This window comes from Pseudorasbora parva, chromosome 9, assembly GCF_024679245.1.
Source record: "Pseudorasbora parva isolate DD20220531a chromosome 9, ASM2467924v1, whole genome shotgun sequence".
In the NCBI taxonomy this organism is placed as follows: domain Eukaryota; kingdom Metazoa; phylum Chordata; class Actinopteri; order Cypriniformes; family Gobionidae; genus Pseudorasbora; species Pseudorasbora parva.
In genome coordinates this window covers 38,479,145-38,506,416 of record NC_090180.1, presented here as the reverse complement: position 1 = coordinate 38,506,416, position 27,272 = coordinate 38,479,145, and the positions used below count along the sequence as shown (strand labels likewise).

The following is a 27,272-nucleotide window of genomic DNA, read 5'->3' as shown; positions in this document are numbered from 1 at the left end:
TTTATTGTTGTTGATTGTTTTGTTTTTGTTTTTAAATTCTGTAGCACTTTGAGATTTTGTTTAATATAAAGTGCATTATAAATAAAATTTATTATTATTATTATTATTATATAGAGGTGACAGAACGCGTGACAGGAGCATATAGAGGTGACAGAACGCGTGACAGGCGCGAATAACGCTGACGAATCGCGTGACAGGCTCATCTAACCGTGACCGGTGGAGTGACAGGCGCGAATAACGCTGACGAAACGCGTGACAGCCTCATCTAACCGTGACCGATGGAGTGACAGACGCGAATAACGCTGACGAAACGCGTGACAGCCTCATCTAACCGGGACCGGTGGAATAACACACGCGAATAAAGCTGACAGGTCGCAAGGCAGCTGCTATAGCGGTGACCGGTCGGATGTCAGGCACGTAAAACACTGGCTGATCCAGTGCCAGGCACGTAAAACAGCGACAGATTTAGTGCCAGGCACGTAAAACAGTGTCAGGCTGAGTGTCAGGCACGTAAAGCAGTGACAGGTATCATTGGCAGCTGCCCCTGCCACGGAAAGATTTTACCCATACTGCTAACCCTTCAAGGCCAATCAGCTTACAGTATCACTTCAGTTGCACATCAGCTATGGATCGCACGGTCTGTTTGTCAAGAGTCTGTGAATGATGGGAGACTGCTTCATTAGATTAAATCTGAACTTGCAATAGCTTTGACATTCCATAAAAGAGTGACTAACCATGTTTAATTAATTGTTCATATGCATAGGCCTACATCTCCGTTGTACTTTTTTACTGATGTTTATCAAACATTTTTTTATTATTTATAGGCCTAGGTATATATGGCATAGTGGGATATACAATTTATAAAGTATAACAGACCACTCAACCAAAATTAGTCAACAACTATTAAAAGCATATAAATATAAATAAATTTATATTAGAAATATGCTTTTCTGATATCTTTTTTTTATTGAAGAATGACCCATTAGGAGAAACACAAAGACTAATAACATATAAAGCCTTTAAATTAATTGATTTTAAAAGTATAACATCAAAAGAAACATCCTTAAGCCTCAGATACTTTTATTTTGTAAAGTGACTTTTTTGAACAGGAAGTTTCTGTCTGATGTGCTATCAGTCTGATCCGTCGCAAGAGCTTTTTCAGGGGTCATATAAAGTCTGAGTAACTTAGTCCCTGCTTAGTTCGGGAGAAAATGTCCGCTGTTATTCCTCGTATAGAGCAGCTGTCATCGAGAGTGGTGCGTGTTTTGGGCTGTAACCCAGGGCCCATGACACTGCAGGGCACCAACACATACCTGGTCGGGACGGGCAGAAGGTAACTAACGTTACAAGCACATCACTCAATTAGCGGACGATAGCCTACTGTTTTATTTTTAAAAAACGCCTCTCAGGTTGCTGTAGCATTAGAGACGATAAAATTAGATGCTCCTCCAATTTTCTTCAAATCATTGAGAAGACACGTAAGGTGCTTAATCATTGGTTACAGCGAGATTTATCACTCAAAGGCAGAACTCTGCGATTATCATATGCTGCTCAATCAATGTCTGTTGACAAACATACTTGTAAATTAATTGACAGCATGTTGATACAATTTTTGTGGAAAAACAAAATCCACTATATTAAGAAATCCGTAATTCTGAATTCATATAATAAAGGTGGTCTGAATTTTTATCGATTTTGGCTCTCTAAACGGTAACTTTAAAATTAATTGGCTAAAGACATTATCTACAAAATCCTTCATCTATTTGGAATATAATTCCTCGGTTTATTTTCTCAAAGTTGGGTGGGTTAGAATTTCTTTTAATCTGTAATTATAAAATAGAAAAAATTCCTAAATTTTACCAGCAAGTATCTTGCTACCTGGAGACTTATTTATAAACACAATTTTTCCCCTCAGTTTTCTCATCTGGAATAATGCCAACATTTTACATAGAAATAAAACTTTATTTTTTCACAATTGGTTTAGTAACGGGTTGGGTAAGTTTCTCCTCACTAATAAAGTAAAGGAAATATCATTTAAATTAATTCATAGGGTTTATCCTACAAAAGAATTCATACAAAAATGTAAAAATTGATATCGATTTAAAATGCTCTTTTTTTGAAGGCTACACAGAAACAATTTCTCACTTGTTTTGGTCTTGTCAATATACTCAGGATTTTTGGAATAATGTGAAGGCTTTCATTGCTGATAACCTTTTAAAAACATTTTCCTTATCTTATAAACAGGTGATTTTTGGTTATTATATTAAAGAACACTCTTTAAAGGATGTAAACTTTATTATAAATTTTATTTTATTTTTAAGTAAATTTCACATTCATAGATGCAAGTTTACAAAAGGTAAACCTCTTTTTATAGTCTTTGAAAAAGAAATTAAAATGTATATAGATGTGATGTCAAAATCTAAAAATAGTAAAGCAGTTAAAACGATTAATATATGCTCCTCCTTGAACATTTTCACAGAAAGGGAAAGTAGTGCTTACATGCAGAATATATTCTCAATCTTATCATTGAATTATAATACAAATGCAATGATATGTATAATATGTATATGTAAACTAATGATTATGTACCCTCTCTTTTTTATTTTGTTTTATATTATGTTTTTTGTTCTTTTATATTGAGGCATGTGAAATGTGTCTTGTTATACAATGATATGGACCTTTGTACATGCTTTTTGTTAACAAACCATTTAAAAAAAAACACAAAAAAACAAACAAAAAACAAGCACAGCACTCGTCTCATTCAAATCTGAGTGCACGAGATACATTCATTTATTTGCTTACGGTATTTGCCATTTATAACATATTGTGAATGTTTATTAAATGTCTGTCCCTGTGTGTCTGTCAGGCGAGTGTTAATTGATGCAGGCGAGCGCGCAGTACCGGAGTATATTGTCAATCTGCGCGAGGCTCTGAAGCAGCACGAGACATCCATACAGCACATTATAGTCACACACTGGCATCACGACCACACTGGAGGAGTGCAGGATATACTCACACACTTGGACACAGGTGAACAGGTTTAGACATTTGCATACCAAATGTCATTTCATATAAAGTGAAACATATTAAGTTGGGGAAAGATTTTCTCAGTTGTGTGTAAATCCACTTGGGGTTCAGAGTATTTAGTTTTCCCACATTAATTTCCCACATGTCTAGTATGTGTGTGGTTTTTTTCATTAATACAGTGTATACTTTTTTTCTTAATATAAATAAATATAAATTTATAAATAAATGTTCAGTGATATCTTCCAAAGATTTTTTAATTTTTTCTCTCTATATTGTGTTTATATGGCAGCTAGTAAATGCACTAAGTTTCGACATGCTGGCATGTGTGGAGAGTTTTAAATCGTGTGTTACAAGTAACTAACCCCAAATTGGGTTGTGCCCTGCTCTCCCCTACTCATTATTTTAAAAAAGCTCTCAGCCAAATTATGTCTTAATAATGCAAATATCATTATCTTAGTATAAAAATATTGAATCTTTGAGCAATCCTCACTAATATAGCTGCTTGTGTTTTATGTAGAAGCAGATCTGAAGGTCAGTAAACTGCCTCGGTGTCCTCCACAGGAAGAAGCAATCGGAGACGAAAAGAAAAAATATGAATATCTCAGAGATGGTGAGGTGATAAAGACTGAAGGGGCAACATTACGGTAAACACACACACCAAATGATTCTGTACATGATAGTCTTCTTTGGTCATGTTAACATGCTTAACATGCATACGCTGCCTTTCAAAAGTTTGTGAAAAGTTTCTGAAAGAAGTCTCTTTAGCTTTCAAAGATCTTTAGCTTTAAAAATGAAATAAAAACATTAATACTGTGACATTTTATTACATTTTGTTTTCTATTTTAATATATTTTAAAATGTAATTGATTCCTGTGATTGCAAACCTGAATTTTCAGCATAATTCTTCGTCATCTTTGTCACATGATCCTTCAGAAATCAGTCTTAATATACTGATGTGATGTTTTTTAGTTTTAGATACAAAATAGATGCAATAGAAACAGGTAAATACAATCCAAATACTTGTTTAAAGCCTCTATCTAAACAACAAAGAAAAGAAAAGAAAACAATAAAATTAAAGATAGATTACAATAACAAATATATAAATATATATGACTGAATATGTATTACAACATATATCAAAACCCCAAAAATACTATTGTGTATATATATGTATGTGTGTGTGTGTGTGTGTGTGTGTGTGTGTGTGTGTGTGTGTGTGTGTGTGTGTGTGTGTGTATATATATATATATATATATATATATATATATATATATATATATACATATATATACACACACACACACACCTAAAGGATTATTAGGAACACCAAACTAATACTGTGTTTGACCTCTTTCGCCTTTAGAACTGCTGCAATTCTACATGGTATTGATTCAGCAAGGTGCTGAAAGCATTCTTTAGAAATGTTGGCCCATATTGATAGGATAGCATCTTGCAGTTGATGGAGATTTGTGGGATGCACATCCAGGGCACGAAGCTCCCATTCCACCACATCCCAAATATGCTCTATTGAGTTGAGATCTGGTGACTGTGGGGGCCATTTTAGTACAGTGAACTCCTCGTCATGTTCAAGAAACCAATTTAAAATGATTTGAGCTTTGTGACATGGTGCATTATCCTGCTGAAAGTAGCCATCAGAGGAGGGGTACATGATGGTCATAAAGGGATGGACATGGTCAGACAAAATGCTCAGGTAGGCTGTGGCATTTAAATGATGCCCAATTGGCACCAAGGGGCCTAAAGTGTGCCAAGAAAACATCCCCACACCATTACACCACCACCACTAGCCTGCACAGTGGTAACAAGGCATGATGGATCCATGTTCTCATTCTGTTCACACCAAATTCTGACTCTACCATCTGAATGTCTCAACAGAAATCGAGACTCATCAGACCAGGCAACATTTTTCCAGTCTTCGACTGTCCAATTTTGGTTAGCTTGTGCAAATTTAAGCCTCTTTTTCCTATTTGTAGTGGAGATGAGTGGTACCCAGTGGGGCCTTCTGCTGTTGTAGCCCATCCACCTCAAGGTTGTGCGTGTTGTGGCTTCACAAATACTTTGCTGCATCAAGCATTCTATCAGCTTGAATCAGTTGGCCCATTCTCCTCTGACATCTAGCATCAACAAGGCATTTTTGCCCAGGACTGCTGTTTTCCCCTTTTCACACCATTCTTTTTAAACCCTGGAAATGGTTGTGTGTGAAAATCCCAGTAACTGAGCTGGTGAAATACTCGGCCCGTCTGGCACCAACAACCATGCCACGCCCAAAATTGCTTAAATCACTTTTCTTTCCCAATCTGACATTAAGTTTGTTGATTGATTGATTGATTGATTAAGGAGATTGTCTTGACCAGGACCACACCCCTAAATGCATTGAAGCAACTGCCATGTGATTGGTTGATTAGATAATTGCATTATAAAGAAGTTGAACAGGTGTTCCCAATAATACTTTAGGTGAGTATATGTATATATATATATATATATATATATATATATATATATATATATATATATATATATTATTTATTATTATTTATTTTTTAATTTTTTTAAATAATTAAGTTTCTATATTGTTTGTGCTGCATATAGGGTGCTGTTTACCCCTGGGCACACAGATGATCATATGGCTTTATTCCTGGAAGAGGAGCAGGCTGTGTTTTCAGGTGACTGTATTTTGGGAGAGGGCACAGCCGTCTTTGAGGACCTCCATGATTATATGAAGTCACTGCAGAAGCTTCTCAGTGTGAAGGCCGACCTCATATATCCAGGTGAGTCTGTGTGCGTGTTGTTACAGTCTTATTTCCTCAGAGTGCTTTCTACATTAAATTCTCAGTCACACTATGAATGCTTCTGTTTGTATTATTTTGTCAGGTCATGGGCCAGTGGTCCACAACGCAGATTCTAAGATCTGTGAGTATATAACTCACCGGAACGCAAGAGAACAGCAGATCCTAAACGTTTTGCAGGAGAATCGTGGAACTGCATTTACATCCAGCGAACTGGTTAAAGTGGTGTACAAGGTTCAACTCTTTTTTGAATGTTCTTTAATCTTTAATCACCACGAAACCAAAATGGACAATTCCTATGTTTTGTGGAATATTGCAGTGTTTATTATAAATTATTTATCTATGCAAATCGTTATTTGTTTTAATCCGTATTCCCTCAAAATCTTTAGTCAAAATAACTTCCTGTCCCTCTTGCAGTGACATCTCTTCTCTGATGATGTGTTTACTGGCTTGAGGGCGGGGCAACCTGTCACTCACATGACATCACAGCAGTAGCAAACCACAACCATTAAAAGCGTTTTAGTATTTAATACATTTTGACAAGAGTCAAACCTGCAATCCACAAGGAGAGAAAATAAAAGGACACATGTAAAGTGGGGGCCAAAATCTGAGACATTAAACCCTTTAAAACAAAGAAAAACAAAGAAAGAATATTATAATTTACTTCTAGTTGATAATCATATGGCAAATGTGTGACTTTGTGAACTCCTTTGTACAGGCAAGGGACTAACCGAATTCTTAGATAACATTTTGAAAGTCAAACTCATTTTTCATTGCAACTTTTCCTCTATTTAGGCAAATAATAGAAATTGTAAAAAATAAATTAAAAAAAAACTTACATTTGATTGAAATCCTAAAAATGTGGACCCCACTGTGTGTGAACTGTGAAGTTAACTTCACATTTTTTTGTTCTCTTTATCTGACCACTACTTTATAGAATATTGTACATTAATTATAGAAATGTAATGTTATTGTTTTCTAATTGTGCACATTATATGATTTTCATGTGCTTTTTTTTCATGTTGTCTGAATGCCAGGAGACCCCTGAACACCTGCACAGAGCAGCAGAGTTTAATTTGTCGCACCATTTAAAGAAACTCCACAAGGAAGGAAAGATCTGCCTTGGTATGCGTGTGTGTGTGTGCACACAGGTGTTGCTTGTGCATATCTGTGTCTGCACGTGTGATGGTGTATAAACACTCACTGTTTTTTTTAAATGTAAAGTTATTGTCTGTCTTAATGTTCTGTTTTTCCCTTGCAGCTGAAGGATCAAATGAAAAGCAGTGGAAGAGCAATTTGTGAAAAAATGTGTGTGTGCGTCTAATAAAATGTTTCTGAGATGGATTTATTTTGATCAATATTTCTTAATTCTGGAAACACTTTAGAGGAGGCTGGGTCTAGTTGTCACTTTTTGTTAATTTTTTAAGGTGTTTTTTTATTTAGGCACATATAATTTCTGCAAAACAGATATTTAACATATCTACTTTTAATTTGCTGGGAAACGTTTTTTTTAAATTAGTTGACCTTTTTGTGATAACATGCCCAGGCTATTTACATTTATTTAGAAAACACTTTTTTCGAAGTGCCTGAAGTGTCCAAAGTGTCACATTTTCCAAAGTGTCATTAATGAATCAAAAATGTGTTAATATCTTTAAAATCATTGAAATAAATGATTATATTTTGTCTGGCTTGTTTATTTCTTATATTATTCCTCATTTCTTTATTTGTCAGTAGAATTGAGGGCATTGTTTCGTAGACAGATAGTGTTCACTGCTATAGTTTATAACCCTCCAAATTTAAAATAATTTTAATTAAATTCATTACAAAATGTTTAAAAATCCATGGACTATGAGGAAAAACAGTTTCTGGACTCACTGCATTTATGGAGTTAAAATCAGGTTAAAATACGGAGTGAGTGTTGCAGTCAGTGCAGTACGCCCTCATTATTTTTTTTTACAGGAACCGTGAACCGGAAGTTAACGTTTATTTGCTTGCAACTCGCTGCGGTACAGACCATGGGTACAGACCAAATGCGCTTGGAGGAGATACTGCTTACAAAGATACAGTGAAGAGCGGACAGTCCGTGCTACCCTCTCTGTCCAAGGACAAGGATATTTTGATCACACGGCGAAGATCTGATGGTGTGTCGGAGCCGTGTGCAGAGGGAGGCGATCGATTACCGTTTAATGGCGCCGATGGACTTAAACGGGGTTATTAATCCAGCGCAGATAACGGGTCAGAATGCGCGTGTGTGATGCGGCCGAGCGCGCGCGCCGCGCCGCTGCAGTATCCGCGCAGAGGCGCGTGAGCCCTCGGCGGCTGGTCGATTCGCTGTGTTGTTTTGGTGAAAATGCGCCGAATTGAATCGATAATGCTGCTGTAAACGAACAAAGAGCGCATTTATATATAGTCGTGATAACACATATCTGTTTACAAGCATATGTTAAGGTGTTTTGTTCTGTTGGAAGGAGCCAACGCAGAATGCCTGCGTCTCTATCGCGCTGATAAAGGGGTCGGAGAGCGGGTGTGGACCGTTATCTGAAGCTCTTAGTATTGTAGGACAGCATTTTCGTACAGAAAGGATAGGATTTGTCAATGATAAGCCGCGGCTGGTTTATCTGACAGTCTGTTATGTCCGTGTGTCAGTGTGCGTGTGTGTACTAGACGCGCTGAGCTCACGCTGCCCGTCAGGATGGCATCCAGTGCAGTTGGGGAGGCCGGGGAAGGGGGCCTCGCACCCGTAAAACCGTTTCCGCACCTGTGTGAGGAATCTGCTCAGGGTTTGAAATCTAAGAGCCTCCCCGTGCTCAGCGGTAGTCAGGACGCGGAGCAGACTCTGCTCTCTGCCCCGCACAGCTCGCCCCGTTGCGCCTCCCCCGTCAGGACAGAGTGTCGTGAGCCGGAGGTTCGCGGCGTAGCTGCGCTCTTGACGTTCCGCCTGTTGCGGGTGCCGGTGAGGCGCTATGTGGACGGGATCCTGTCAGACTCTCGTTGCTTCCTGTTCTGCATGTGTTACCTCACCTTTATTCAGTCTCTGATGGTGTCCGGATATCTCAGCAGCGTCATCACCACCATAGGTAACACACCTGACAATATTCTCTCCTCTTCTAATCTCAGCTCTGATTATTTAAAGGCACAATATAAAATATTGGGATTAAAATATCCAAAAACCACTACATGAATGTTAAACGTTTTGCGTACTTGCATTATCCCAAATATTTCCAAGAGTGTTTAAATCCAGAGAAATAGGCCTCTTTTTTTTTTTTTACCAGGATACGGCCCGTGTCCGTGCGTTGCCTACATCATACCTGTTACCCCGATTTCCAGTTTTATTTTGTAGAAACCATGGCAAACACCAAAGATGCTTTAATATATTATTATATAGACCCCTGTCACATTTCCAAGTTTCTCAGAAGCAGAAGTCATCATAGTTGGGTTAACTTTTATGGCGGTGAATAAGAGACTACATTAATTATATTTGTGGTGTCCCCAATTGCTCAAATAGCAAACGAAAAAACTCTGCAATAGGGATTTCACAACTTTCAAAAAAGGGGAACAATAACGGCAGTTATTGTAACGGCAAGAACGGCAGAGAGAAAGATGTTAATTTTATCGTCGCTCCCATAGACGCTTGTTTTTTGTAATTGGATGCAAAAGTAATATAATACAAAGTATTTATGTGATAAATTTACATACATTTAAAAAAATTAGGATACAAAAGTAAAATAATACAAAGTATTCCTGTCATAAATGTACATACATTTAAAAAAAAAAAAAATTACAAAAATCTTTGCAGGATTTACGATATCGACGAAAAACTTGTCACCAGAGTTTAAACGCTTTATCACAGTCTGTGAAAAGGAACTATTATATATTATTAATAATAATTTATATATTTTATTAGACAAGGGAATGACTGTTTGGAGGCATTTACAGACAGAAAACTAATTATTGCACAGTAATACAGTGTCTCCATCAAACAATATGTTTCTAAATTAATTGCATGCCATTTAGAAACACAAGCCGTTCAGCATTTATTAATATGATATTCTACTATTGATCTAGTTTACTGCAGTGTACAACAAGTGTCTCATAGCAGCCACAGAGCGAATGCACAGAGTAACGTTATAACATAATTTTAAACGCACTCATATCTATCTAATATGATAAAACAGCACCGCGTTACCAACAAACCAGAAGCTGGAAGTGGTGATTGTGGCATAATGAAATTTCTGCTGCGGTCGAACCGCTTGTCATGCAATCGTTTCGGCGACCTCGTTCAGCTCTTACAACACTCAGCCCTGCTCTGCTTCATACTACAGTATCATTAAATGGTTAGTTCACCCAAAAATGAAAATTATTTAATTAATTACTCACCCTCATGTCGTTGGACACCCGCAAGACCTTCGTTCATCTTCGGAACACAAATGAAGATATATTTGTTAAAAGCTGATGGCTGGGAAAGGCTTCAAAAAGGCCTCCATTGGCATTTAGTACATTCCCACTCACAAGACCCATAAAGGCACTAAAGACGTCGTTACAAAGTCCATCTCACTACAGTGGCTGTACAATCATTTTACCAAGCAACAAGAATAGTTTTTGTACGCAAAAAAATCTAAATAATGGCTATCCGCCAAGATATTGTCTTCCGTGTAGGTCTCGGACATGAACTCACCTGGAACTGACGCGATAGCTGCGCTCCTCCTGTTCCGGGTCATGTATTCGCTATGATTCGAACGGCGGAGCTGCGTCATATTCTCGCGCTTGCGTCAAGTTCACGCCAATAATTTGGTGGATTAAATCGTTATTTAAATTATGTCACACAATAACTATTTTCGTCGCATTGTAAAATTATTGTACAGCCACTGTAGTGAGATGGACTTTGTGATGACGTCTTTAGTGCCTTTATGGATCTTGTGAGTGGAAAAGCACTAAATGCCAATGGAGGCCTATCTGAAGCCTTTCTCAGCCATCAGCTTTCAACAAATATATCTTAATTTGTGTTCCGAAGATGAATGAAGGTCTTGCGGGTGTCCAACGACATATGAGTGAGGAATTAATTAAATAATTAAAATTTTTGGGTGAAGTAACCCTTTAATCTCATCCATGAACATGATTTCTGCCCGAGTCCTGTTCTGATTCTTTTCCACCGGCTGTGAGGTGAAGATGACAACTCCCAAGATTCTGCGTTCAATCGGAATTCGGCATCCTCAAGCTGTGCCTTTGTTTTGAATAGGTGACATCTAGCGGTGGAAAAACTACATAGTGTGCCTTTAAACTCTCATGTTGTCTCATCTCTTCTAATCTCACACCGATCTCCATCCATCCCAATTTCTTATTTGACCATAGTATCTTTTCCCAGTTCTCATATTCTCATTAAATATTGGTGTTTAAGAATTTCCCGTGTTTTTCAGAAAAGCGGTACAGTCTGCGGAGCTCGGAGTCGGGTCTGCTGGTCAGCTGTTTTGACATTGGTAGTCTCCTCGTTGTGGTTTTCATCAGCTACTTCGGTGGGCGCAGTCAGAGGCCGCGCTGGCTGGCCGTAGGAGGCGTGTTAATCGCGGTGGGTGCCGCCCTCTTCTCCCTACCTCACTTCATCTCTCCGCCCTATCAGCTGGAGGAGCTGAACAGCACAGTTGGGGGTGAGGGGCTCTGTGCCAGCGGTAATGGCAGTGGGCAGGAAAGGCCGGCACTGTCCAGGTGCCAGCGGGACCGGGAGGAGAGTGAGCACGCCCTGTACGTGGCGCTGTTCATCTGTGCTCAGATCCTCGTGGGAATGGGATCGACACCCATATACACACTTGGACCAACTTACCTGGATGACAATGTGAAGAAGGAGAACGCTTCCCTGTACCTGGGTGAGTCAGTGTGTGGCTTTGTTGGAGTGTAATCTTTGTGCTGGTGGGTAGCTGGGTCCGGAGCCAGATTAACGCATAGGCTAGGCTGTATTATAATCTGCTAGGCCTTGGGGCCCATGTGATCTTGTTGATTGATCTGTTTCTAAAATACAAGTAATTACTAGTGTTACTGGACAGAGGTTTTAAAAAATAACAGACAACTGACGAGCGCATAGTGCTCATGATGGGTTTTTACATCACCCGTCCCTATGTTTCAGTTGTAAACTGTTCATCTGACATTGCCCAATGCCATTGCATCAGAGCACTGTCAATCCCTGCCTTATTCGCTGCCCTGTAAATTTGACTATGCTCAACACAATTGGATCAGAGCCTTGTCAATGCTTTGGCGATGTAAAAGTCATTTTACCATGCCAATAAAGCTACTTGAATCTGAATTTGTCTGAATCTGAATTTTGTGACTCATGCAGAGTTTTTTTGGTCCAGGGGAGATGCCACTGACCTCTGTTCATGGTAATACTGTATATAATAGCCATTTCAATGTTCTGATTACTTTCTTTGACTGATCAAGCCATTACATGTAGCTACTAGTATAAGTAACAAAATGCTTTCTCTGTGTCCAGATTTGATTATCAATAATGCAAAAACTTAATGATTTTAATAATGTCTAAATATATATCCAAATGCAAAATCTAATACAAGAGAATTATGTGTGAAAACAATGTTCCCAGGTATTAGCCATGTTAAATAGCTCTATACTACTATCTAGTGTTTACACCTAAGTAAATATTTAGTACTGTATTTTTTTCTGTTTTCCCTGGTCCCCCTGACTTTTTCTTGGTCTCCTGTGTGCCACCCCATTTAAAAATGCACATGTGTTTGTATTGGGTGTGTGTGTGGGTGTGCGTGTGGGTTGTCTGGGGTGCTGAGGTGGTGTCTTGTCTGATAGAAAACCTTGGCTTATTTTTTAAAGATAAAAGTTTTAAGATTTTTTTTTAGTACCCATGGTCTTTTTATGGGTAAACCAGCCAATCATGAAGTGATTTGTAACCTGAAGAGACACTGAAGTATTGGACTTAAAGGGAACCAGTTTGCCTATGCATCTATCTACCCATTTCTGTAAGGGCCACCTATCCAAATTCGTGAGATATCATTCTTGGCTTCGCAGATAAGATGTGTTTTGGCCTGGAAATGATGAATACTTCAGGTGACTTAAAAAATGTAATACATTATAATCTGCAAGAAATTGTTTACAGACTGTGTAGTATAATTTTTTACTTAAATATTTTTTATTTTATTTTTTATATATATTTTCAATTTCATTTTAATTTTAGTTAAATGATTTGCTTTTTGTTTTGTTAAATATTTCTATTTAGTTTAAATATGATATGCTAACTCACAATTTTAGGAGCTTTACATCCACTTAAAAAAAAATTAGGGGATTTATCACACCCAAGGGTATACATTCAAAGCTTTTAATGTGTATGTGTCCAATATTTACTAAATCTATTTACTCTGAAAAACTTTTTTAAAACAGAAAACTGTGTATATGGTAATGGTCCATGCCGACATTTTTAAAATTGCAAATATCAACTGTTTATACTAGTCGACCATTAGTGTATGTGCATGTGTGCGTAATAGCATGAATGTCTGGTGTGTTTAACAGGAAGCCAAAGGGCAAAAACAAAGGGCAAAGGGTTATTTTTTGCTCTCTGACTTGAATTCTGCCATGGAAAGTCTGTAACTGCTTCTCACTGATGTGAGAAGATACCTACAGTAGCATGTGACTGCTTAAAGAAAGTCCACCATTCTCTTTGTGTGTGTGTGTGTGTGTTTAGCAATCATGTACGTAATGGGAGCTCTTGGGCCAGCTGCTGGGTACCTGCTGGGAGGGATTCTGATCGGATTCTATGTTGACCCCGGTACCGTTGTCAATATTGACCAGAGTGACCCACGGTTTGTAGGAAACTGGTGAGGAAAATCTTCTCTTGTTTGCTTTTTATCAGTAATACACCATTTATCAATGAAGTTTACATACATTAAACCTAACACTGTAATCCTGTCTCTGTCTGGCTCTTTCTCAGGTGGAGTGGGTTTCTCCTGTGTGCTGTGGCAATGCTGTTGGTCATCTTTCCAATGTTCTCCTTCCCTAAAAAACTTCCTCCACGCCACAAGAAAAGTAAAAGACGTGGAAAAAAGGGTGCAGGTGATTTGTCCAGTGATGATGAGATGATGAAGGAAAAGAGCCAGGCTGTCTCGTCCTCCATGGGTTTTGGTAACAATATCAAAGGTAAACCTTAATATCAGATCTAAAGTCTGATCTAATCAGATCTAAAATCCCACATGCACCTTGCTAGTTATCTAAAAAAAACACACTTCGGACCAGGGGTGTGTTTTTCAAAGCCAAATATGGCCATTACCAATAGAATTAAATGGAACTTGCGAACATAGTTGGTTAGAGGTGCTTTTGGGAAACACCCCAGATTTGTAGTGGTTTCAAAAACCCTCTCAACACTCTTTTGGTCAACTTTTAGAACAATATCAGGCTAGAGTTCCACAGATTTGCCTTTTAGAGATGGCTAGCAAGTTGTCATTTTTGAATTGTTTTATTTATATTGAATACATCAGCAAGTATTTGTATTTATGCTTTTTTATTTAAAACAATATTCATTTAAAGGTGCACTATGTAGTATTTTTGCAGTAAAATATCCAAAAACCACTAGGCCAGTGTTATATATTTTGTTCAGTTGAGTTCTTACAATATCCCAAATGTTTCCAACTATTTGTAAATTGTGAGAAAATTGCTATTTTAACTAAGGACCGGGACATGTCAGCATAACGTCTGAGCGAGTCGCCTGTCAATCGCGTCATATCTGCGCTACCCTCGGTTTTATTCTGCAGAAGCGCTTTTCTCTTAGCAGTGTGAACATGTCACAGCAGCGCCGAGCGAACGCACAGAGTAACATCATAACATCCTTTTAAACACACTTAAATGTATCTAATATTATAAACAGAGCTGCTTTACCTTATAATCATGACCGGAAGAAGCGGGAGTCCGGGAGCTCGGCGACTGTGTCCTGTCCCGTCATAATAAAAGTCCTGGTATTCGCGAGGCGGGTATTTGTGTAACAATCGCTCCAGCAGCCATGCTCAGGTCCACAACACTCGGTCCTGCTCTGCTTCACACTACAGTAACGTTAATAACCGCATCCATGAACATGATTTCTGCCCGAGTCCTATTTTCATCCAGCTGTGAGGTGAAGACCACATGTCTCAAGACACTGCGCTCACACTTGGCGTCATCAAACTACGCCTTTGTTTAGAACAGGTGCCCTCCAGTGGACGGAAAGTTGCATAGTGCACCTTTAATTTAGGGGCCCTGCACTTTTTATTTTATTTTAAATTTGTTATTCACATTTGTTATTACCAGTGTTATTTTAGTATTTTATATATATATATGTATTTATTCATATTTTGAATTATATTTTTTTAGCTTTAGTCATGTGCTTTTGTTAATATTTTCATAAAATATTTGTCTGTAATAATTCTATTTGGCTTTAATAATTCTATTTTTAATTTTATTATTTTAATTTATTTATTTTTTTAGTTGTAATCATTTTAGTATTTCAACTTAAACATTTACAGTCTATTTCATCTTCTTAATCAAATTTTCATATTCAATTTAATTTTAGCTTTAATTGAATTAATGAAAAATATTTTTTATGGATTTAGTTAACAAAAACAACACTGATTTTTAGAATGAGCACCATTTTGGATGACGCATTTAAATTCAAATTATAAATATGTCTGTTTCTCTCTGCCTTTTTCTCTCTCGCTCTCTCTCTTTCTCTCTCTCTCTCTCTCTCTAGATTTGCCAAAAGCAGCAGTGCGTATATTGAGTAATGTGACGTTTCTATTCGTGAGTTTGTCGTATACGGCAGAATGTGCCATCGTCACAGCCTTCATCACTTTCATTCCCAAATTCATTGAATCTCAATTTGGTGTTCCAGCATCTAATGCCAGTATATACACAGGTACAACATGCATGCACACTGACGCTGTGTCGATCTGATCACAGTACTTGCATTTGGTATTTGTTAAGTGTGCGTTTTTGTGTGCAGGTCTGATCATTGTACCCAGTGCAGGTGTTGGTATAGTTTTAGGAGGGTACATAATTAAGAAGCTGAAACTGGGCGCAAGAGAAGCAGCAAAGCTGGCCATGATCTGCAGTGGAGTGTCTTTGCTCTGCTTTTCCACACTCTTCATCGTCGGCTGTGAGAGCATTAACCTTGGTGGAATCAATATCCCTTACACCACTGGGTAATGGAGAAACCCCTTTAGACATGCACAATAACATCACCTGCAAATATGAGCTGCACTGAATGATGTTCGATCTGTGTTCCGCAGGCCCACGCTGACTCTTTCTCACCGAAACCTAACAGGAAGCTGTAACGTTAACTGTGGCTGCAGGATTCATGAGTATGCACCGGTCTGTGGCTCTGACGGCATCACCTACTTTAACCCATGTCTGGCGGGCTGCAGCAACATCGCCAACCACACCTCAGGAGTGAGTCATTGCACATCTGTCCATAGATTTCAGATTCCCTGTTTCACAAACCATAGGTTAAAAATAACAATTGAAATGTAGATGATAAATTGTGCATCCAGTGCGCGACAAAAAAATTTTTTTAGGACTCGACAAAAATTGGGCTTGGTCGAAAATATTGATTTTCCCATTTTTTTTAATTTCGAATTTAGCTGATATTAATTCTTCACGAGCCGTAGAATTAATCTTTTAGTCTATGCTGTTTTTAGATGATGCCTACATAAAATTTCACTAAACATTATTTGTAGCAAGCCTCCCATCCAATAAATCGCAATAAACTCGCAATAAAAGCTTTTTACTGATATGAAACAGTTTAATCTTTCAGATTTCATTATGAAATTCAAATAATAAATATTTTGCCATTTTGGCTCTCTTTAATGTGATGTGACAGTTCGCTGTAGCTGCTACAGTTCAAGCAAAGTGGCAGTGCGCATGTGAACTTTTTACTTAACCTGTTCTTCAATATTTAATGTAATGTTTGTGAATAAATCATTCATGAAAATAATTTATGACAGCCACTATTTATAAATAAATAATATATTATTATATACTTAAAAAGTAATCATTGTTATATTATTTGAATTGCCTTACATGCGATTTAAATCTTTGTACAAATACAAATTTAAATATTTGTATACAAATCAGTTGTTAATTTTATATTCAAATAAAATGTACATATATACATACCAGCTGACAGGGTTTCCTGTATAGTTTATAGCATTAGTTAAGAGAGATTTTTTTTTTTCCTCTTGAGATAAATTGACATATACTGTACCTGATATTTATCTTAATGAATTAATATTAAATTAAATTTAAACGCAAGCTTGTGAAACAAAATCGCATCAAGAATATTGTGCCCAGACAAATGTTTATTTTTGCTATAATGATTGGAAGATTGTTCTAAATCCTTTTATTTAAGTTATTTAACCGTTAACAATTATTTAATGAATATTTGTTGTAAAAGAATCATAATGGTATTATATGTTGTTTAAGTCATATTTTTTCATATTTGCCTTAGGATAAATAAAAATGGCAATTTAAATATTTTATAACACTGTAAGTTTAGGGTCCATTTCTTATAATGAACAAGTTGCTTATTAGCTTGCATATTACTAGTCTTTTGGCTGTTTATTAGTACTTAAAGCAGCACTAGGTAACTTTTCAACCTTCATAATATATTTTCAAGACTCTTGTGATGATACATCGACTTACAATAGGTTGAATGACACTTCTGCCATAGCCTGACGGGGTCTGTATCGTTTTTAATCGTACTTTTAAACTTCGGGTTTCGGGTAGTAACCTGAGAACAAAAAGAACTACAAAATTCGACTGCTTTACGGCATAAACGTCACTTCCACCAACACCCACACTTCCTTAAATTCGGACGTGCAAGCCCAACTTTGTTCATCGGATAATATAGTCACGTCCGAAGCAGCACAGACAAATAAGAAAGAAAAGGTTTTGTTGGAGGAAAGCAATAAGAGGAAACGAAAAAGTGATGGGATTAAAGGCAGGACGAGGATCAACATTGGGCCAGCGTTTGCTCGTCGGCGTGAGCTGAAGGAGGCGTGCCCGACCGATGCTGTCATGCTTGTTACGGTGATTACCTACCACTCAAACATTGAACTGAAGTATCATATAGATTCTGTAAAATTGTAACCAATTGACTACTATAATGACGCTGGCTTGTAAACGTGAGCATCGCGATTATTTGGCGTTTAAAAAAAAATGAAACCCATGAAATTATGCTGAAACATGCCACTGACTGTACCTGGGATGAAGACATTTCACACGCGTCGCCAGAAGAACACCTGCATGTGAACTCCTCCTACAGTGTTCAGGGTAACTGTTAGTGCTGCACCAACCCGCTGGGCCGCTTTTATGAAGTTATTTGGCCCGCCGCGCACCATTGTATATATTTTTACAACCCGCCCCGCACCCGTGACCATTAAATAGACATACGGGGTCTGCGGGTTATGAGACGACCCGCGCATTAGTAGTTCAGGGCAATCAGGGTTGTCATGTCAACAAAAGCACGTCCGATGGAATCCCCTGTTGTAGGATGACAGCTTACGACAGTAGTTGAGGACATAATTTTTTTCCCAACTGTAGGGGGACCCCGAGAGCAAAAGTTGCCCAGTGCTGCTTTGAAGCACATATTTATGCCTTATTCTGCATGATCATATTCTATATCCATTAATCCTACCCAATACCTAAACTTAACAACTACCTTACTAACTAGTAATAAGCAGTAATTAGTAATTAATATGAGGCAAAAACCATAGTTAATAGTGAGAATTTAACCCTAAACTACAGTGTGACCAAAAATGTTACTCGCAGAAAAATTGTTGTTGAGACGGTCTACATCAGTATTGTTGATATTTTCGTGTGTTTTCTCCCACTCAGATCAGAAACTATTCTGACTGCGCATGCGTTCAGAGCAGACAGGTGATCACGCCATCAGGAGGAAACCACGAGCTCCAGGTGGTGATCGTGAAGACGTACCTGAATGAGAACGGTTACGCACTGGCAGGAAAGTGTGAGCGCACCTGCGGAACACTCATCACCTTCCTCATCTTTCTCTTCATCGTCACTCTCATAACTGCCTGCGCTCAGCCGTCCGTCATCATCGTTACGCTCAGGTCTGCCTCTCTCCGCGTCCTCTGATATCATTTCTCTTTTGCTCTTTGTTTTGCTCATCTCTCGCTCTGATTTTCTAAACAGGTCAGTGCAGGAAGAGGACAGGCCGTTTGCTCTGGGAATGCAGTTCGTTCTTCTCAGGACTCTTGGTAGGATTGGACAGAATTCATCTTTTACTACTTTGACTGTCGACTAAAGCTGGATAACATATCAATATTAATATGCTTTTTATTTGACCATATCAGTAGACTCATTTTTGTGATAATAAGAAGTCTCAAAGTCAACAAAGCTGCATTTATTTGATCCAAAATACAGTAAAAATATATATTTTTAAATGCTATTTATTCCTGTGATGTAAAATCAGAATTTTCACCATCATTACTCCAGATACCATTCTAATATGATGATTTTGTTCTTGAGAAACATTTTTATTATTATTATCAATGTTGAAGACAGTTGTGCTGCTTTATATTTTTGTGTAAACCATGGTATTTTTTCAGGATTTCTGATGAATATGTTCAAAAGAACAGCATTTATTTCAAATATAATTTTATTTATAATATTATAAATGTCCTTATTGTCTGTTGATCAGTATAATGTCCTTTCTGAATAATTATTCATTTCTTCCAAAAAATAAAAAATCGTACTGAACCAAAACTATTGAATGGCAGTGTTCAAGACGTGTTAAAATGATTAAAAGAAATATGGATTTTTTTTGAGCACAGCCCTAGTGCTGATTACCAAAGCTTTTTAAATAATATCTTGCTAATTAGTGAATATTCTATATCTAATATAGAATCTAATATAGAATATTCTATATCCTCTTTCTTTCTGTCTCTCCAGCCTACATCCCCACTCCTATCTATTTTGGAGCTGTGATTGACACCACCTGTATGCTGTGGCAGCAGGATTGTGGATTCCATGGGTCCTGCTGGGAGTACGATGTCACTTCCCTCCGCTTTGTTTACTTTGGGCTGGCGGCGAGCTTGAAGTTCCTGGGCTTCCTGTTCATCTTCCTCACCTGGTATTCGCTGAAGAGGCGTGAGGAGCAGACGCACACACACACGCACGCGCACACACTTTCCCCGCTGGACACGGTGAGCCACCTCATCTGCCATGCCGGAGGTCATAAAGGCCACGCCCGCACTCGCTCCTGCCCGGTCTTCCTGCCACGGCCACCTGAACACCCCCATGCTGCCATGCCAACTGGACATTCCCTTAGCCGTGGCAACAGTTGCCCTGGGAATGGCCTGAAAGCAATAACTCCGCCAATACGGTCTCTTGAAAAAGTGGCAGTGTGAGTGTTGGAGCCATAGACACACACACACACTTACACTCGCTCATACACATGCATGCAAACATCATACAATAATGAGGGCCCGTAATTATGTAAATGGAAAACACGCCACACCGATTATCGCCATTGCTGGTGCCTTTTTTTAAAACACACACAAACACATTTACACGTCAAACACACAATATTGCAGTATTTTTGAGAAGCACTGATTAGTAATAAAACATTTTTGACACAATACCTCAGCAGGAAGAATACCTCTGATAATCATCACATACAAATATACACATTTTAACACATTTACCATAGTCATCTCATCTAGTTACCTATAGTGTTAGTTGTGCACATACTCTTCTGCTTCGCCTGTACAGCAGACAAATACATCTACTTGTTTACCTCATTGATTCATCCATTCATGTTTCAACAGTGAAGGGAAAGAGACTGCAATTTTTCCTATGCAAACTCCTCCCACAGCACTGACTGAAGCAGAACGATCGTGTATTACATCAAAGTACCATGAGAGCGATGCAAAAGCATTTTGAGCCATCTGCTGTAATCGCTCTTGCGGGACTTTGCCGTTATACACGGATCGGCCTGTGCAGAGCACTTCAAGTCGAACACACCTCTTTTAAATCACATTAGCCCCTCCCAATCTTTAAACTCCTCCCCTAAAACAACCTCCCTACCAACAATATTAGCCATGCTGACTAAACTCCTCCCACAGTATTGACTCCACCCAATCAGTGGCTCCTCCCACACTTTAAACCCCGCCCACCATATTTCCATTTATTTTTCAGTTGTTCTGTTGTGTGTTGAATTAAATGTTTAGCTTTAGCTCCTACAATTACAGTGTGTGCAACATTTGGTGCAGTGCACACATCTGTTAAGTGTGTGTGACTTTTTTTTTCATAACCTTTGACTTTTGTGCATCATATCAGTATTAATAATGTTTTCTTCTGTTAGTGTTGATTGTATGTTGGTGGTCAACAGTCATCTCAATAAATAACACGCAAACTAACACATGAACAAACACATCACGTATGTAGGAGATACGTCATCTCATGTTCAGACACGATGATGTTCTGTTTGCACTGCAATTGAGCCAGTATTTGTGATGTTGATGGTGAAACGTGTGATGAATGTCAGCTCTAGCTCTGAGCAGAATCAGCTTCATTCCTGATCACTGCAGGACTTCGGTGGAAACAGAGCAGAATAGACACTGAACTACTGCTGAGGAAACCATTTAATTTTCCTCTCCCTCTTTTTCCCCCAACCCTTCCTATGTTACTGTGTTCTGTTTGCAAACAGGACATGCTGATATGATTATTTATTTGTTACTTAAACCTTAAAGGTTTGTCTAATCGGGGGCAAACCTGGAGAAATTCTTTATTAACTTTTTTTTCTTGTTTTTTTCTTGTACAAATAAATGTCAATAAATTGTCTAAATAAAATTATTTTGATTTGTGTGCTGTGATTTTGTGTGGTTTTGGATGTTACTTTAATGTTACTACGTATTATATATTTAACTACATTTTAGTTAAATTAAATATATAATATAACACTGACTGCTTTGAACTCTTTCAGGTGTGCTGGCAAACTACCATAAATGTGAACCTTGAAGAACATGTTCTGAACATTTTCTTATTCTCATCTCTCCCGTTCATTTTCAGTGGTCAATGGATGGACATTTTTGACCAATAGAAGCAGAGATTAATAAGGCCTACAAGTCAGTTTAAAAAAGAAATACAAGACCTGTCTTAAAGGGATAGTTCATTAAAGGGATAATTTGATTATCTGCTTAGGCTTACCCCCAGGGCATCCAAGATGTAGGTGTGTTTGTTTCTTCAGTAGAACATAAATGAAGATTTTTAGAATTAGACCCCATTGACATGCATTATAAGAGCAACGTTGGAGTTACAAATCTTAATTTGTGTTCTACTGAAGAAACAAACACTCCTACTTCATCTTGGATGCCCTGGGGGTAAGCAGGTACACATCACATTTTCATTTTTGGGTGAACTATCCCTTTAATTGAACGAAAACAATTTGTGATAACATTAACTACGATTTCGAGAAAAGGAAAATCCTCTTTTATAGACAGTAAAATAAATTTGCTTGCCCTATCTTAAAAATCAATGTGACTGGGTTCTGTAGTTCCAGTGATCGTGTGGCTCCTCCCTCCGGTAGGTGACGCTGTGAGTGGGTTATCGCTGTACCACGTGTATTGCTCTTGGTGACACGCGTCCGCTGCGTGTTTCGGCCCTTCCGCGTGCTCTGTAGAGGAGTCGCGTGCGCTGCAATCATGGCTCTGTACAACTTTAAAAAGATTATGGTGGTTCCCACCGCTAAGGTATGACATTAACGACATTTTTTGACTCTCATATGCGGGGTTGATTGCTGTAGAAAGTGCTGATGGTGTTGCCGCTAATAACGGACATTGACAGTATGTCGCTCGCGCTGTACACACGTGCGCGCTGTGTTGGGCCATTTAACTTTTCATGTGTTGCAGTTGTATTTATTCCATTGCTGTCAAATGATTGTACAGGTGCCATATGTAAAAAAATGAAGAACGAGTGGTTATGTGTTTATATCATCTGTGAAAGTATTAAATATTAATGCGGCGTATTCTTTGGTTGGTTAATAAGGCAATACCATTTAACTTAGATCAGCTCATTTTGAAATAACTCCGCCAGTGTTTACTTGACTTTTCAGTGTCCATTTGCACTCGCTTGTTGTATTAAACCACTTGCCCCAAATGTGTGTCAAAGTTCCTGTGGTCTTGGAAAACCTGCACATTTTTAGAGGACTTTAAAAATATTTCCATTCCTGGAAAATTAATACAAATATAGTGGACAGTTAGTGGATATAAGTTTCTCTAGTTGTATATCATTGGCTAATTGATGTTTGTGACTGCAACTTTTTTACAATTATTTAATATTGCTAGTTATAATGTTTCGTATAAAATCTCTTAAGTAATCTCTAATGTTATTTATTATATAAAGCTTTTAAGTAATATGGATATAATATTTGGAAACTCATAAATCATGGAAAGTAATTTGCCAAAATATGTGAGAACCCTGTTGTCTGTCAATAATGTTACTGGTAGGCTAGCCTTTTTTATTATTATAAGCAATAATAAATGTTTGTTTGATTCTCTTCATGCAGGACTTCATAGATCTGACTTTATCCAAAACCCAGCGAAAAACTCCCACTGTTATACACAAACACTACCAGATCCACCGAATAAGACATTTCTACATGCGCAAAGTCAAATTCACCCAGCAGAACTACCATGATCGACTGTCACAGATCCTCACTGACTTCCCTAAACTGGACGTAAGTGTAGCACAAACTTCACAACACCCATGGTCACAGTCATCCCTTCTTTAGTAGATAAATGACTTCCTATGTATCTCTCAGGATATCCACCCTTTCTACGCTGATCTGATGAATGTGCTGTATGATAAAGATCATTATAAGCTGGCTCTTGGTCAGATCAACATCGCAAAGAACCTCATTGATAAGTGAGTCTTTTGGGTTTAACATCATCATGCACATATACTCTTAAGCATTTTTTTTATTGTTTATTTAAATATAAATATGTTAGTTGTTACATAAAATCGTTTAAAGCCTTTGTTTGTTTTATGTTTAAATGTATCCCTTATGATTTCTGCTCATATCTGTGGGTCTATGAGATTAATATAACTGAGTAAAACGGTTCTGCATTTTAAGTGTTGCTAAAGATTATGTGCGGCTCATGAAATATGGAGATTCGCTGTATCGTTGCAAGCAGCTGAAACGGGCCGCACTGGGTCGCATGTGCACCATATTAAAGAGACAGAAGCAGAGCCTGGAGTATTTAGAACAAGGTACAAACACTTACACACACATCCACAAACTGGCACTCTACTGTAAATTAATTAAAATAACTATATTTTTTAGTATATTATAAATTGTAATTTATTCCTGTAATGGTAAATGTCACATGATCCTTCAGAAATCATTGTAGAAACATTTATAAATATTGAAAACAAACCCTTTTTTTGTGGAAAATTCAAACGATCTGCATAGAATAGAAATCATTTGTGACTGTTTTTACTGCCACTTCTGATCAATCTTTGAATGGTAGGGTATACTTTTAGTAATGTTTGCCTTAACCCATCAAAGCATGAATGTTAAACAAAAATATACATTACACCGTATGCACATTTCCATTCAGTAAATGTATATTTATCTTCTCGTAGTGCGGCAGCATCTGTCCCGTTTACCCACTATTGACCCAAACACCAGAACCCTCCTGCTGTGTGGTTACCCCAACGTCGGCAAGTCCAGCTTTATCAACAAGGTTTGTTTGTCAAATCTGTGTGTGTGTTGTAGGGTTGTGCTGATAGACAATAATATTGTGTATTGTCGATAGATGTCAGTGTCACATTCTTTAGTGAATAATTGACTGGGGTTTGACACTTTTTCACCAGTATAAATCTCGCACAACTATGATAGGAGGATTAGATTATGAGGAGTATCATCCAACACTAGTGCGTTGTTTTTAATGTTAAGTTTTAATGTGTGTACAGGTGACCCGTGCAGATGTTGAGGTCCAGCCGTATGCCTTCACCACCAAATCTTTGTTTGTGGGTCACATGGATTACAAATACCTGCGCTGGCAGGTGAGTGGTTGAAAAATATATGGTTCCCAGACATCATTGATCTGAACTGATATAAAATTATATTTTACCATTTTATAATAAAAATGTTCCTAAACTGATGTTTTTATCTGATATTTACGGGTCTGTTTTTTTGCAGGTGGTTGATACCCCTGGTATTCTGGATCACCCTCTTGAGGAAAGGAATACCATAGAAATGCAGGCCATCACTGCTCTGGCTCACCTGCGCGCTGCTGTCCTCTACGTCATGGATGTGTCGGAGCAGTGCGGACACACGCTCTCACAACAACTAGAGCTGTTCAACAATATACGGCCATTGTTTGCCAACAAGGTAAGCACACATACAAGGGTATAAACTTATTATATTATTATTATAATTAATGCAGTTTTGTTGGGCTGAATGATGGCATTGATCATTATTTGTGTGATGCAGCCTCTGATCGTGATGGCCAATAAGTGTGACGTGAGGAAGATCAGTGAACTCTCGGAGGAGAATCAGGTAAATGACATTCAGAATCTTATTATATACGGTAGAAATTACTGGAGCTGAAAGAAATGTAAAGGGATTCATTTAGTTTTGTTTTACTCGCCCTCATCTCATTCCAAACCTGCATGCTGTTTTTCTTTCTCAAAGAAAGCAAGAACTTTGAAGAATCTTCACACTTGTCTCTTTCATACATCGCCAAATTTTGTTTTGGAACGAGTACTGTACACGACACAGATGTTTCATGAATGTTAGCCTCGAAAGTCATGGAAGTTTATTGGTAGAAATATGTACAAACCCTGATTATATTCAGAGGCTTCTAAAATCCCTGTGATATCTTCTGAAGGATCACGTGACACCGAAGACTGAAGTAATGATGCTTCAAATTTAGCATTCCCATCTCTGGAATAAATTACATATTTTAAAATATATTAAAATGGAAAAGTTACCTTAAATTGTAATATTTCACAATATTAGGCTGGCGACACACTGCAATCGTGGCGTGAGTGTGGTGTTTCTGTTGCGTGTCAGCCGTGTGGTGCTGCGTGTAGGGCTGGGTTTCGATTCAAATTTCAAGATTCGATTCAGATTCTCAAGATCTTGAATCGATTATCATTATTTGATCCGATCCGATCTTCGAGATTTAGATAAGTGTTTTTAAAGACAGCATTTTTTCCAGCCGTTACCTGAATTACAGGACTGTATTATGCAACATATTGATACTATTATAGACATTCAACTGCAAATGAATGGAGTATTGATGATTGTAAAGAACAATCTCCCTTCCAGAGTGCTCTAGTCAGCGAACGCGCGCTGTCGAGAGGGTGCGCGCTGTCATGACAAGGCAGCCATTACATATTCCTTGGCAGTAAGAGTGCGCTGCAGTGAGAACGGCTGTGACGTAAGCCGCGTTCTCGACATATCCAGCAGCCCGAGTTCGCTCATCTAACTTACTCTAGTATTCTCTGTCCTCCGCGCTTCTCTGTCTGCGGAACGAGAGAAGAGGAAGAGTGAGGAAAACTCTGAGGTCTGTCCGCGATGTTTCTTCAGCACGGCGGCGGCGGTATAGTGACGAGAGCTTCGGCTTCAGTTTGTTTATCTACTCTAGTATTCTCTGTCCGCGGCGGTGCTGGAGTTTTCAAAGCTGCCAAGTTCTTTGTTTTAATGTTCTTCCACCTCGCGTGCATGCGTGAATTCAATGACGCGGCAAATTAAAATTCACGGGGAAAATGTAGGCCTATTATTAAATCCTACGGTTCGATCTTTAGAAATTAATATGAAAATCGATTCAGAATTGGTGAATCGATTTTTTTCAACACAGCCTAGCTGCATGGCGTTTTATATGTCTGCACACCAGAAACTGGTCTGACGCGCTGCTCCTGCTAGGGGATGTTGTACAGGGAAGGCCAAGCCTGATGTGGTCATACTCATTTCAAGTCAGAATATGAGTCTGATACTGATTTATTGGGCTGTGATTATGGGGTGCGTTTCAACCGAACCAGGAAAGACATCAATTGGATAGACCTACAACCAATCGGAGCAACGCATAACTTGAAGTGTTGAAGTGAGTTGAAGTGAAGCGACCTCAATTATATGATAAATAGACCCAGGAATGCGACGTTAGCAGGCAACCTTGCCAAAGTAACACGCATTTTAACCCCCCAAATGCCATTGATGGCAAAATATGCTACAGAATATTTGTGCAATATTTCAAAATCGATAATTTAGTTTATTTTTACTATTACAATTAGGGTCTATTTCTGCATTTATGTTAACCTAGAGACTTTTTAATCATTAAAATGTCCTTTATTAACATGTATTTGTGTCAGTGACAAACATCTTTTCTTATTCTATTTTGCCTGGAAACGCTTTCAACACGCTTGAGTGTTTCGTGAAAA

General features: G+C 38.2%; 3 protein-coding genes across 3 annotated transcripts in view; all 3 read left to right on the top strand.

The window, feature by feature from the left end:
* The first annotated feature begins 1,084 nt into the window (after nucleotides 1–1,084).
* lactb2 (lactamase, beta 2) lies at nucleotides 1,085–7,514 on the top strand. Its single transcript, XM_067453275.1, has 7 exons — nucleotides 1,085–1,333; nucleotides 2,867–3,030; nucleotides 3,545–3,671; nucleotides 5,635–5,813; nucleotides 5,917–6,065; nucleotides 6,869–6,956; nucleotides 7,093–7,514. Exons 1-7 carry the CDS (start codon nucleotides 1,212–1,214, stop codon nucleotides 7,131–7,133), a joined length of 870 nt encoding a protein of 289 aa, XP_067309376.1. The 5' UTR covers nucleotides 1,085–1,211; the 3' UTR covers nucleotides 7,134–7,514.
* A 341-nt stretch (nucleotides 7,515–7,855) lies between these two features.
* slco5a1a (solute carrier organic anion transporter family member 5A1a) lies at nucleotides 7,856–21,692 on the top strand. The gene is made up of 10 exons (XM_067452532.1): nucleotides 7,856–8,908; nucleotides 11,246–11,689; nucleotides 13,525–13,657; nucleotides 13,771–13,976; nucleotides 15,556–15,720; nucleotides 15,808–16,006; nucleotides 16,094–16,253; nucleotides 18,699–18,934; nucleotides 19,017–19,081; nucleotides 19,776–21,692. Exons 1-10 carry the CDS (start codon nucleotides 8,524–8,526, stop codon nucleotides 20,231–20,233), a joined length of 2,451 nt encoding a protein of 816 aa, XP_067308633.1. The 5' UTR covers nucleotides 7,856–8,523; the 3' UTR covers nucleotides 20,234–21,692.
* A 727-nt stretch (nucleotides 21,693–22,419) lies between these two features.
* The window catches only part of gtpbp4 (GTP binding protein 4), a 15,573-nt gene continuing 10,720 nt past the window's right edge, over nucleotides 22,420–27,272 (top strand). The window contains exons 1-8 of the mRNA XM_067452530.1: nucleotides 22,420–22,576; nucleotides 23,392–23,562; nucleotides 23,647–23,750; nucleotides 23,959–24,095; nucleotides 24,471–24,571; nucleotides 24,801–24,893; nucleotides 25,030–25,221; nucleotides 25,324–25,389. Of these exons, the coding sequence (XP_067308631.1) occupies nucleotides 22,529–22,576; nucleotides 23,392–23,562; nucleotides 23,647–23,750; nucleotides 23,959–24,095; nucleotides 24,471–24,571; nucleotides 24,801–24,893; nucleotides 25,030–25,221; nucleotides 25,324–25,389 (912 nt within the window). The 5' untranslated portion in view covers nucleotides 22,420–22,528. The remainder of the gene's footprint in view (nucleotides 22,577–23,391; nucleotides 23,563–23,646; nucleotides 23,751–23,958; nucleotides 24,096–24,470; nucleotides 24,572–24,800; nucleotides 24,894–25,029; nucleotides 25,222–25,323; nucleotides 25,390–27,272) is intronic.